This window comes from Ostrinia furnacalis, unplaced genomic scaffold (genome assembly GCF_004193835.3).
Source record: "Ostrinia furnacalis isolate ACB-3 unplaced genomic scaffold, ASM419383v2 OfSCF2049, whole genome shotgun sequence".
In the NCBI taxonomy this organism is placed as follows: domain Eukaryota; kingdom Metazoa; phylum Arthropoda; class Insecta; order Lepidoptera; family Crambidae; genus Ostrinia; species Ostrinia furnacalis.
The window spans coordinates 894,064-906,536 of NW_021132288.1; the positions used below are offsets into that span (position 1 = coordinate 894,064).

At 36.2% G+C, this 12,473-nt stretch overlaps 1 protein-coding gene across 3 annotated transcripts; it reads left to right on the forward strand.

Annotated features, from left to right (window-relative positions):
• Positions 1–6,521: 6,521 nt before the first annotated feature.
• me31B (ATP-dependent RNA helicase me31b) lies at positions 6,522–12,218 on the forward strand. Of its 3 annotated transcripts, none has more exons than XM_028306800.1 (8): positions 6,522–6,629; positions 7,039–7,264; positions 7,337–7,418; positions 7,504–7,710; positions 7,913–8,084; positions 9,114–9,264; positions 9,513–9,708; positions 9,922–12,218. In XM_028306800.1, the coding sequence occupies exons 2-8, from the start codon at positions 7,197–7,199 to the stop codon at positions 10,372–10,374; spliced, it is 1,329 nt and encodes a 442-aa protein (XP_028162601.1). In that variant the 5' UTR covers positions 6,522–6,629; positions 7,039–7,196; the 3' UTR covers positions 10,375–12,218. The 3 variants fall into 3 exon arrangements, with proteins under 3 accessions (XP_028162601.1, XP_028162602.1, XP_028162603.1); XM_028306801.1 differs by having other exon boundaries at positions 6,581–6,638; positions 9,922–10,374; XM_028306802.1 differs by lacking the exon at positions 6,522–6,629 and adding an exon at positions 6,833–6,855 and having other exon boundaries at positions 9,922–10,374.
• The last annotated feature ends 255 nt before the right edge of the window (positions 12,219–12,473 follow it).

Sequence of the window (12,473 nt, forward strand, 5' to 3'; positions counted from 1 at the left end):
GGGACACATGGAACATACAATTTGTGTATTTTGTGTTGTCTTTGTATTACTAATCTCGAGTTTTAGATTTGTACTCAAATGATCCCATCAGGAGGCAACTGAGCATTTTGAAATTGTTCCAAGTGATAACGGTTTTATTATAAATTCTTTTTTTTTTTCAACTTTTTTATTGTTCAAAAATACATTTATGTCAGAAATAATATAATATATTTATGTTATGTAATAAATAATTATTTAAATCATTTTTTTTATATCCAGATAATACAGGGTGTTAGGTAAATGGGTATATGAGCCGACACTAGCCCATGTTAACATGGGCATATATAAAATGGTATGGTGAAGTCAGAAATTTGATATCATAATTTTAATTTTTAAAATTTCATACAAATTAAATTTTATAAAATTCGATTTGTATGAAAATTAAAATAATTAAAACGAAGATATCAATTTTCTGACATGTTAACATGGGCTAGTGTCGGCTCATATACCCATTTACCTAACACCCCGTATACTGTCAAAATGTATACAGGGTGTTAGGTAAATAAACCAGAGGCCTTGAGAACGCTTGATGACGGAAATCTTTCTGATTTTCTGCTATCTTCAGATGACTAAGAGAAATATGGAGAAGCCATTGATATATTCCTCGAAATGATTGACAGTATGTCTACCTCGGACAAACAATTCAGCTAGGTAGGTCCAATTTATAGAAAGAGGTCAATCGTCGAATCCAACTCGGCTGGGCAGCGTTCGGGAAATTACGCAACATCTTTTCGTCCAAAATACCTAAGTGCCTGAAGACTAAAGTGTAGGTACAACCAATGTGTGTTACCATTAACGACTTACGGTTCGGAAACGTGGCCTCTCACTATAGGCCTTATACAGAAGCTCAAAGAGGCACAGCGTGCTATGGATAGGGCTATGCTCGGTGTTTCTTTACGAGATCGAATCGGAAATGAGGAGATCCGTAAACAACTAAAGTCGCTGACTAGCCCGACCGATTAGCACGCTGAATTTGCAATGGGCAGGGCACATAGTACGCAGAACTGACGGCCGAAGGGGCAGCAACGTTCTGGAGTGGAGGCTGTGTACCGGAACAACGCAGCGTGGTACGTCCACCTACAAGGTGGACCGACGACATCATAAAGGAAGCAGGAAAGCGCTGGACGCAGGCCGCTACCAACCGAGCAACATGGAAACCATTGGGGGAGTCCTATAGGACTTTATTCCTATCCTATATTCAGCAGTGGACGTCCTATGGCTGAGATGATGATGATGATGATGATGATGAAAGAAGACATTTAATTTTGTTATTTAGATAAAAAAACGTTTTTTTTTATAAAAACTAATTAAAAAGAGTTCCTTAAAAGTACGTTCTATTATTTCAATAACACTGGTAATCCTATAAGTTTTTTTCACGTGGGACGGATGGCCACATTTGTAGACATAAAAAGAAAATGCATTTTCTCGAAAAGTATAACACTAGGATTTTTTTCATTATTTTATTCTTACATACCTTACTATACTTTAGTTGCATAAATTTTACTAAATTGATCGGGTGAAAAAAAAATAATTCAGGTCTGAAAGGGTTAAAAGAATAGTGTAAAGGTGTTTTATAAATTGAAACATACGCACATTATAATAAAATTGATATTCTGCTCACGCACATTCATTGCATGTACACTTCTTTCCAAATAATACTTGCATGTGTAGACATTAGATCACTTATCTTATTAATGTTATTAATCAGGTCACTAATTGGAGGTGGGAGCTCTGGAGACCTGTAATACGGGTTTCTTCGGAAACCTATCTCAGGCTCCAGTCTCTCACACACAGTGTAGCATAATTAAGGATTAATTAATTAAATATAAATATTGTGTAACATCTTAAATGTAAATATCAATCAATGTAATTGATGTTATGTGTGTGAGAGATAAATAAAAAATTTATTTATTTATTATTTATTGTCTCGCTTATGTGATTAATTTTTGTACTGTACTTACTGATATCTTTCTCAATGAGAATATGATCCACAGTGCTTATGACATCTTCTCTCTCTTTATTTGTATTTTCAGCAGACTTAACAAAACTTGTTAGTATTACACCATTTCTTACTAAATACAATGCAGATGTGACACTGATCAATAAGTTCACACCAGACGGTATCTGAAAATATTAGATTCCAATGCAAAAAAGGTATCAAATTCCAATGCGCGAGAGTCTGCGTCGTAAAGTTTTCATTATCAGGTCATTTGGTTTTCAGCAGGATTTCAAGAGGCCTATGTAATGTAATGGAAGGCTTGCATTACTTCAGGAAATAAGCAGACAGGCTGTAGGATCAAGATTCATTTAAATGCATTTTTATAACTTACTGCTGTATCGTAAAACACTTGAACTACACCAGTAATTTCATGAATTATATTCCATAAAAGTGTCGTAATATTCACAAGAATCTGCAAATAAGACGAATCATTAATTCAATGCCCATTTGTTTTTTTTTTAAATCGGAGTATACCTACTTACCCTTATGCCAAATATTTCGTTAATCAAATTGTTTTGTTTGACCAGCAACAAATAACTCTTACTAATAGAAATGATATTGAAGCTCTTATTTGTAGTACGTTTATTTGATACCAACAGGGTTTTATTTAGTTGTTCTTTTGGACTGTATATGAATATATTTTTGGTGTGAGAATAAATTTCATCTAGCATATTCTTGATAGTTCCTAGTCTGTACTTAATATGAATAATGTTTGCACGTGCGTCTGTTAATGTAAAGGTATTTATGGAAAACATTGTATACTCAATACAGATTCGTACGTGTAGGTAAATGTTTCCAAAAAGTTGAAAGTTGCAAGCCAACAGAGCAAGTAAGAGAATACCACCAGTAGTGATATCCCAAGCTGTTATTTTAAAAATGTCTGCTTTGATGACGCTATTATGTGATGGCCCGATTATGTTGTCTATTTGATCGTAGATTTTAAAGTAGTACATACATAAATGTCTACTTTTAAAAACGTAAGCAACATGTACGAGGTATTCAACAATATTGGCGAGATTGATTATTCTGACCATGCACAGAAATTTTGTTTCTCGAAATAGATCATAATGAACAACATTATAAACGTCGTATGAAAGAATTACAATGAACAGCATAGTAATGGTCACATAAGACGCAATTGTTTGGAACAACAAACATACTATTAAAGAATTTTTACTGTCGCGGCTGAGGATTGTAAAACAAAACATTTTTAACACCCGGTATAAAGGAGAAAAAGTGTCAAATGCGGTGTAAGTTGTACTATCAACCTTTTTCATTTCTTTAGCCATTTGAATTTTTATACACATTATCCCAATCCATGCGCAATTCTGAATAGTATGATTTAGCCGGTTAGTAATAAGAAGAGTGATTCGTTTGTTAATGATGACAGAAACATGGTAATAAACGTAATATTATTATGTGAATGTAAACACCGAAATGTACATAAGAGATACTTTTTATGATGCTAATACAAACATTTCGGCTGAAACGAACGAACGAATACAAACATACATTATCATTAGAAGACTGTTTAAATACTAAAATGGGTTTGGTGTCTAACATTATGTTAGGGCCCTCGTCCACGGCGACTTTTTGTAGCGATAGTTAATTACTTTTAATTTTTTTTTTGAATTTGAATTTTGGAAAAAATATATTTTTCAGTTTGGAGAAGGAGTTGTCTTGTCGCAAGAAAATTGAAGATAGTGAAATTAAAATAGATGTTTTGGTTAATCATAATATTTTTTTTTTTTGTGTCAAATATGACATTGTTTAAAGCTGGATTGCACCATGTTACGAACGGCCTCCTTTTAAGTCTATGTTTTTATAATTTTATTTTTTTCTATGGTTTGTCTTCTTGTCATCTGTCTGTCGCTTCTTTATCCCTGTATTCCTGTATGTTCCTTTATTTCCTTAATATAGCCCTTTCCCTGAGCCCGGGTATCATTTTTACCCCTTTTTATCCCAATTCCTAACATTTTTGGTCCTTCTTCCGGCAAAGTTTTTTCCCTTAATTTTTTCGCTTACCAGCCATAATCACTCGGGCTCAAAGAAAAGCGCAAAGCCAGTCGGGTATGGCCGAGGCTACGAAGCCCATTCGGGGCTCCCCTCACGCTGCCGCACCCGACCCCGCACCAGTCGCGACCGCCTCCGCGGTGGCCGCCGACGCGGCATCTGTTACAGGATTGTCATCCCGTTCATCGGCCACAGTTCGTGCACGCACCCTCGCCGCGCAGGCTAAGTTTGCTCGCAGAGCTGCCGACGCAGCGCGAGCGCGCGCGGAAGCGGAACGCGTGCGTGCCGCTGAAGAAAGAGCGCGGTTAGAAGCTGCCGAAGCCGTGGCGAGTGAGCTTGAGCTGCAAGCGGAACTCGCCCATATAGAAGCCAGCTTCAGCCGATCTCGCTCCAGTCGTCACAGCACCTGCAATCTTACGGAGTGGTTAGAGGATACGGCGCCTTCAAATCAGGCATCGTCTACCAGCAGGTTTGCCTCTCCGGGCGCGCCTATTTCTGCGTGCCCAGGTAAATCTGCCCTTGTTAACGTGCCTATTTTAGGACTACCTGGAGCTGCCACCGGGGATGCGCCTACCTCTGCGCATCCCGGCCGTTCCGTTTCTATGGTTCCCGCGCCCCTTGACCCAACCCTCCTGCTCGCCGGTCCCAGTGTCCCGCAGGAACACGTGTTACCTGTCCGCACTTTATCTGAACGGCCCATAAACAAATCGTTTTGCACCACAGCCATAGGTTCTTCGCCATCTGTAAATAATCATCCACAATCTGTAAATAGTAAACCAAATTGCATTTATTGTCAACAACCACATTTGATTGACAACTGTCAAAAATTTTGTCATCTAGACATTATGTCAAAATTAAATTGGGTCCGTAAGGAAAAAGTTTGCACTCGGTGCTTGAAAAAAGGTTCTCACAGCTATAGGTCGTGTAATCCAAAAACTCTTTGCCAAATCTCAGGTTGTAAATATAGACATCACAAGCTTCTGCACCAATCTGAGTCAGTAAATACACACACAACTGTTGAAACAAATGTTGTCAATGTAGAGCCCGAAGCATCTTGTTCTTACACGCCAGTAGATCCTAATAGCGAAACAGTTGCACACTCTGCTTCAGGAGGCCCTTTGAAAGTACTTCTGAAGGTCATCGCCGTAACAGTGAGTGGCCCGAAAGGTTCCGTAGATACTTACGCTCTTCTCGATGACGGCTCGTCCAGTACGTTTATTGATGCAGAAGTGGCAAACCAGATAGGAGCCTGTGGACCTAAGACTAAAATCAGGTTGGACTGTATGGGTGGACTGTCAAAATTAGCTGAAACAGAGTACGTAGATTTTTATATTAAGGGCCAACATGAATCGGAAACGCACGAAATAACTAAGGCTCGATCTATTTCTGGACTCGGTATTTCCAGTCAGTCTGTTATTCAAGAGGATATTAAGCATTTGTGCGTTCCTAATGTGATTTATACAAATGCTGACTAGAGATTTGAAATTATGTCTCGTGTGTACTTTAATTATAACGAATTATTTGATCTTTAAAACGCAACTCTAACTTATACGGTTTTAATAATCCACCGTGTGTTACGTGTCACCAGCTTACACATACGTATCGGTTCGTAGTTCGAAAACGGTTCGAAATAAAGCTTTGAAAGAATTGAAGTCGGGTTTTTTTATTCGACTTTAATTTATGAGATATAAAACATTGATGTAGCTTAAATATTTACGAAGATACAGATGTGTAAGCTGGAGACACGGTACTCCAGCTCGCACATAGTTTTTTGATCGTGGTTTTAACAGTATTTGAGCTAAAGTCTTGAAAAGTGGAAAGCCTACTATTTGGATTCGACTGTAATTTTTGAGGTATAATACATTATCGTAGCATAAATATTTACGAAGATACAGATGTGTCAGCTGGAGACACGTGTCCTCAGCTTACACATAGAAAACAACTCATAGTTATGAAGTTCTAATGGCTCTAATTGAATGACTGAGAGGTTTGATGACTCTAATTAGGCTTTCATTGATGGTATACTTGGAATTGCTCTAGGGCCAATGAGGAAGTTGGAGACATTCAGGTGTTTTTTTTTGTGTTTTGACCAATCGTATCGCAGAATCGATAAAGCGCGTCTGGATTGTAAAAATTACCATAATCGGGGCTCTGAGGTGGAATAATTGTGTAAAGCAATCGTTATCATTTGACAGTTCATTGGTTAATTCAAAAAACTTCTCTACTCCGCTCCACTAGCTCCAAGGCTCCAACCATATACTTGTTCTGTGGCTCCTACATCCTACTTCGATTTGAAATATACAGATTTTTGGGAAATAATGATTAATACTATTAAAAATATAAAACACAGAGGCATAATGAAAGTGAAATAAAAAGATTTTTGACACACCAAGAAGTTATTCAAAAATAATTTATGTTGTTGAAAAAGACACGACACTTCACAGCGTTAGCTTTCTATCCTTATCTTATCTCTGGTTTTGTTTGACTATCACCAAAAAAAATAAATATTATTGTCTCTGGTTACTTTGTGATGTCGTCGTCGAGTATCGAGTGTCGTCTTTTGTAAAGTTTTATCAAGGTAATAAAGTTTAGACTATTTGTTTCTCAATTTTGTTAATTAAAGTATCACAGTAGTTAATACCTATCTTTTAAGAAAATCGTGTTATCAGAACACTTCCTATCGTAGATAGCGTACTAAGGTACTAATATTTTCCGAGGCAGCCATATTAAAATTTTGGAAGTCCAGGTCTATAAATTTTATCCACTGGAATCAACTTAATCCCTTGTTTTTCTTTAACACAAACGTAAATATAATGATCTGACACCTTTAATGTAACCGCGTAATCTAATAGTTGACTGAACTTATTTATTGTTATTTGTTGCCTTTACTATGTTTAGCTATGTATTGGATTGGTTGTTGACGCGTCTCGTTTATCTCTGTTCTAAAGTACCGTTGATGTTCATTACTTCAATTATTTTTGTTACAGATATTCCCGGAATAAGTTGGTGAACGTGATAAACTTTTCTAGTAGCCTATGTCTCTAAAAGTGACTTGTCGTAAAATTTGTTTAGTGTTGGACTTGGACAAAGATTTGTGAATATAAGTTTCTAATTTTAGTCATCCCTAGTGGGATTCTTTGGCAAAATGATGACCGAAAATAGGATTAGTTCAAGTAATCACGTTGGAAATAGCATGAGCAATCAGAACAAGGGGTATGTAAATTGTGATCTTTGTTTTTTTTTGTTGTAACGGAATCATTACTGACTTATCTTTGTGTTACGCAGAGACGTCGATAAAACAATCGACGACATCGGTTGGAAATCAAAATTAAAAATACCCCCAAAGGACAGAAGAATAAAGACCAGTGTAAGTTTTCAAAAGTACCCTCATAAAATTATTGTTAATTGCTAATTAGAAAGTGTGAAGTTTTAATGACCAGTGTGCATTTTAGGATGTAACAGATACTAGAGGTAATGAGTTTGAAGAGTTCTGCCTGAAACGTGAGCTGTTGATGGGTATTTTTGAAAAGGGTTGGGAAAAACCATCCCCTATTCAAGAGGCTTCTATCCCCATTGCACTTAGTGGTAAAGATGTACTTGCAAGAGCTAAGAATGGTACTGGCAAAACTGGCGCATATTGTATTCCAGTTTTAGAACAGGTAATTTTTTTTGTTACCTACCTACTTTTATTGACAGTGCAAGTAACTAACCATAGCATCACACTTATAAATGATGAGATATTTTGGATTCCCCTTCACTTTTTATAAGTGATAAAACCAAATCTGATATATTTTTAAACATCTACAAATTATTTTTCTATGTACCTTGCTATTCTATTAATATTCTTTGTTTTTTACACAGGTTGATCCCAAAAAAGATGCTATTCAAGCTTTAATTGTGGTACCAACTAGGGAGCTAGCGCTCCAAACATCACAAATTTGCATTGAGCTGGCCAAGCATACAGATATACGCGTAATGGTAACTACAGGAGGCACCAATCTCCGGGATGATATTATGCGTATCTATCAGAATGGTAAGAAACCTTTTATTTATTATTATTTGAATTTATATTTAAATGGTGTTTTGTAAAATATTCATACCACATGCTATGTGAATTTATCATGGAGATTTTTGTTGGAAACTAACGGCTATTGTAAAGCCACAACTAAGGAATATTGTGTAACTTGCACAACTTATTAACATTTCTACTATTCTATAATCACTATTACTAGTATTTAAGTTTATAAACTGGTTTTGTTCTCCAATTTATTGATTGAACGAATATTATTTCTCACAATACAAGTTTTTACAAAGTAATGTAGTCTACAGTACATCAGACTATAAATTCTAGCCTCAAAATTCATTCTTACAACTGTATTATGATTCCCATAGTGTTTAGCTTGCTGTCTATGTACCAAATAAGCTTTGCATATTGTTGATGATTGTCCACATTTTACTTTACTTTAACAGTAACAAGATACATCTTACAATATTGATTGTATGTTTAGACACTGTAGATAGATATAGAAAATTTGGGGTAATGTCAAATTTTTTAGTACTTGTTAATTTTTGCATTAAGTAATTTGTTTTTGTCTCTGCCTTTAATAATGTATTATCTTAATAATTATTATGGTGCGACACAATGCATTATCATCCATGATATGCCTTTTATCTTCCAACTTGTTATTGTTATGTAATGTTACCTACCCTCTTATTGATATCTGATACTCAATATTTTTTGCTTTACTAAAGAAGCCAGTTGTAGTAGTTAAATGTTGATACTGAGAGTTAAAAATAGAAAACAATAATCAACAATACTCTTTTTGTATTTAGTTTTGTTCAAGGCCAGCTGCATATTATAATAGTTGGACTAAGAACTTATTATTACCAACCAGTTTGACATGACATGAAATACCATGGGGGACTTTTAAAAGCACCAACCAAGGTTTTTAATAATACCACCTCTTACAAATTATTGTAGTTCAGTATTACCAAATTGACTGTGTTTGATACACATTTAGAGAATTGGCACATTTTTCACTGTATGTTTTTTTTGTTACAGTTCAAGTTATAATTGCTACGCCAGGTCGTATGATTGATCTCATGGATAAACAAGTGGCCAAGATGGACCAGTGCAGAATGCTGGTACTAGATGAGGCAGATAAGCTCTTATCCCAAGATTTCAAAGGCATGTTGGACATGGTTATTTCACGGTATGTAAAATTTTCTTACTTTTTTTCATTTCGTCTCATTCATAGCACATTTGTGGTCAGGATTATTATCTTATGTCCTAAATAATTGTAACCTCATTATGACCTTTAATGTGATTGACTTGTTTATCAAATATTAGAATATTATTAGAATAATAATTTAATAATAAAATTCTTATAATTTTAAAATAGTCTTTTATCCCTTGAATTTTAACTATTGGAGTACTAACTGTCTTTACTTTTTATTTCAGATTACCCAAAGAACGCCAGATCTTGCTATTTTCTGCAACTTTCCCATTGAGTGTAAAACAGTTTATGGAGAAGCACCTGAGGGAACCCTACGAGATAAATCTCATGGAAGAATTGACCCTGAAGGGAGTCACACAGTACTACGCATTTGTTCAGGAGAGACAGAAAGTTCATTGCTTAAATACACTATTTTCAAAGGTAATTTTTATTGTAATTTCTAGTTTTGTCTAAGTAAATTAATTTTATTCTCAATTGGTATTACGTAAATTCCATATTATTACAGTCTGGAGTAGCCAATTAATCAGTAAGTAAGTAAAAAATGCTGCTGCACCAAACTCGAGACCACCCCATAGTGTCACCTGTGCTAACGATCACGGCAAAACAATAACATGCGCATTTCTTTTGTTTCAGTTACAAATAAACCAGTCGATAATATTCTGTAATTCGACCCAGCGCGTGGAGCTGCTGGCCAAGAAGATCACGGAGCTGGGCTACTGCTGCTACTACATCCACGCGCGCATGGCGCAGGCGCACCGCAACCGCGTGTTCCACGACTTCCGCGCCGGCCTCTGCCGCAACCTCGTGTGCTCCGACCTGTTCACGCGCGGCATCGACGTGCAGGCCGTCAACGTCGTCATCAACTTCGACTTCCCGCGCATGGCCGAGACCTACCTGCACCGCATCGGCCGCTCCGGCCGCTTCGGCCACCTCGGCATCGCCATCAACCTCATCACCTACGAGGACCGCTTCGCCCTGCACCGCATCGAGCAGGAGCTCGGCACCGAGATCAAGCCCATCCCCAAGGTCATCGACCCCGCGCTGTACGTGGCGCGGCCGGACGACGACGACGCGGCCGACAAGTAACGCCGTGCCGCCGCCGCCGACGCCGTCGCCGCCGTAGCGGCCGCCGCGCGCGCCGTCTCGCGCCACTCTTCAATCTGGACTTGCTGACTGGTGAAAGGAATTTACATTGAAAACACAAAAACAAAAAACTTATCTAGTGTAATGAATTTGAAAAAAAAACATTCAAGTGTAAATAGTGAAAATAAGACTTTAAACCTCAACGGTTATTTTATAAATTGTAAATAACTTGAAATAAAAAGGTTTATTTGCGTACATCGTCCATATTGGATTACGTGCGTAGATGCCTTCATTGTTAAAAACGTAAAATATTTATCTGAGTACCAACTGTGAGAGTCTATCTAGATTTGTCATAATCTTAACATAAATTGTGGTAGACTTTCAACAGATAATTTGATCACCTGCCCATATGTTCGAAATTTGAGCTAGCACCATTGTTCTTTTCAACAGTAAATGACAATATATTCATTCTGTGATATGGGCAGGTTAGAGACTAGCTCAATCAAATTAATTCGACCAAATGTATCTAAAATCAGCATCACAGGCACTGTTTTTGCCCGCTTGGAACAGTGTCTTATTAAAGTCAAGCCGTCTTCTTGTAATGGTTATGTACAACGAGTTTCCATACAAGGGACTGTTGAGCTTCATAAACAGCTCATAATGCAGTCTTTGAAAATCAATTGATGTATGAAAATTTTTAAATCATTAATTTCAGTCTCCTATGTATACTCATTTACATAACCAATTTCCAGTATTTAATTCGATTTATTGTTGAAAACAAAGCGGTAACAGTCACAGCATTAAAAAATTTAAACAAGGTTTGGCAGGCAACACTTATTAACTATGAAAGAAAAGATATATTTTATAGTTAATTTTTCTTCCTTGCAACATGCAACTCTCCAGATATCAAATTTTTAAGTGGTTTGCCTGCCTCATCATCAAACTGGATTGTATTCCTTAACTTTTTTTCACCTTTATGTAGCTGTGACTGATAACGAGGCAAGGGAATGCGCTGTTCTATTACGGCTTGTAGATACGGTTCATTACTTTGTCTGAGGGGTATTTAGTTTAGAGAGCATTTATGTTTCAATTACTCAAAAACCATTTTCGCTCTCTGGGGTTAAAACATTTGGGATTTCAAGTGAAGAGTTGTGGTCAGTTTATAACAATACCTAAGTTAAAAATTCGTTTACTACATTCAATTTGCACTAAATGACTCGAACTTGGTTTTCTAAAATGAACACTGCCTATTATTTGTAATAGTAGTTGTCCAGCTCAGGGATACATATTTTGGTTCAATTTTATTGCAGAAATTAGTTCTCTAAACATGTTTGAACCAACTAAGCATTTAAAGTTTTGCTTACTTTCAGAAGAGTACCTAAGCAATATGATAAACATTGAAATAGACTGATTGGAGTATCAATTTTCATGGAGAAAATGAATATTGTTATTTTAGGCAGATCTGTGATATTCATTCATTATAATTTGTAAGATAAGAGAGAGAAGCCTTAAAAACTGTTCTGATGAGATGAAATTTGTTGAGGTATGTTTTGGTGTTGCTATAGAAAATGAGAATGTGTGAGTGCTTTAACACGTTTACAAATAATGTGTTCATCGTGCTTAGTAATTACGGTTTAAAAAAAAACAGCACGATTTGTTAATAGTTTAAATTGGATTATTATTCTGGACATGATTTTACAAGTTATGAAAATACTGCGTCACCACAATATTAAACGAGTATGTACTTGTCTCATCTTAACAGACGTAAGGCACAAAGGCATATCAGATAGATTTTATAAAGTTGTTCAAATTCAATAAAAATCATGCTCTTGAAGTTTACAAACAAAGGTATAAATTATTATTATTAGATAAGTACTCATTACTGGATGTCTTACCATTTTGGCAGTGTCATATTTTATTTATTTATTTATCTTGTTTTAATCTTTGAAAAATATATTGTTGATAAAATGGGCCAAAAAATAAAACTCTTCACGCCAATCTACTTTTTTAATTTTTCCAAAGGTCATTTAACCCCTTCTTTTTATATTAAGTCCTCACACACACACACCCAGCATCCTTTATTAAGCTAAAGAATGATTAAT

Excerpts from the sequence above, each read along its gene's own strand:
- me31B (XM_028306800.1), top strand. The coding sequence starts at position 7,197 with ATGATGACCGAAAATAGGATTAGTTCAAGTAATCACGTTGGAAATAGC. Across the intron at positions 7,419-7,503 it reads ACAGAAGAATAAAGACCAGT|GATGTAACAGATACTAGAGG; the intron begins GTAAGTTTTCAA and ends TGTGCATTTTAG. Across the intron at positions 9,265-9,512 it reads TTGGACATGGTTATTTCACG|ATTACCCAAAGAACGCCAGA; the intron begins GTATGTAAAATT and ends TTTTTATTTCAG.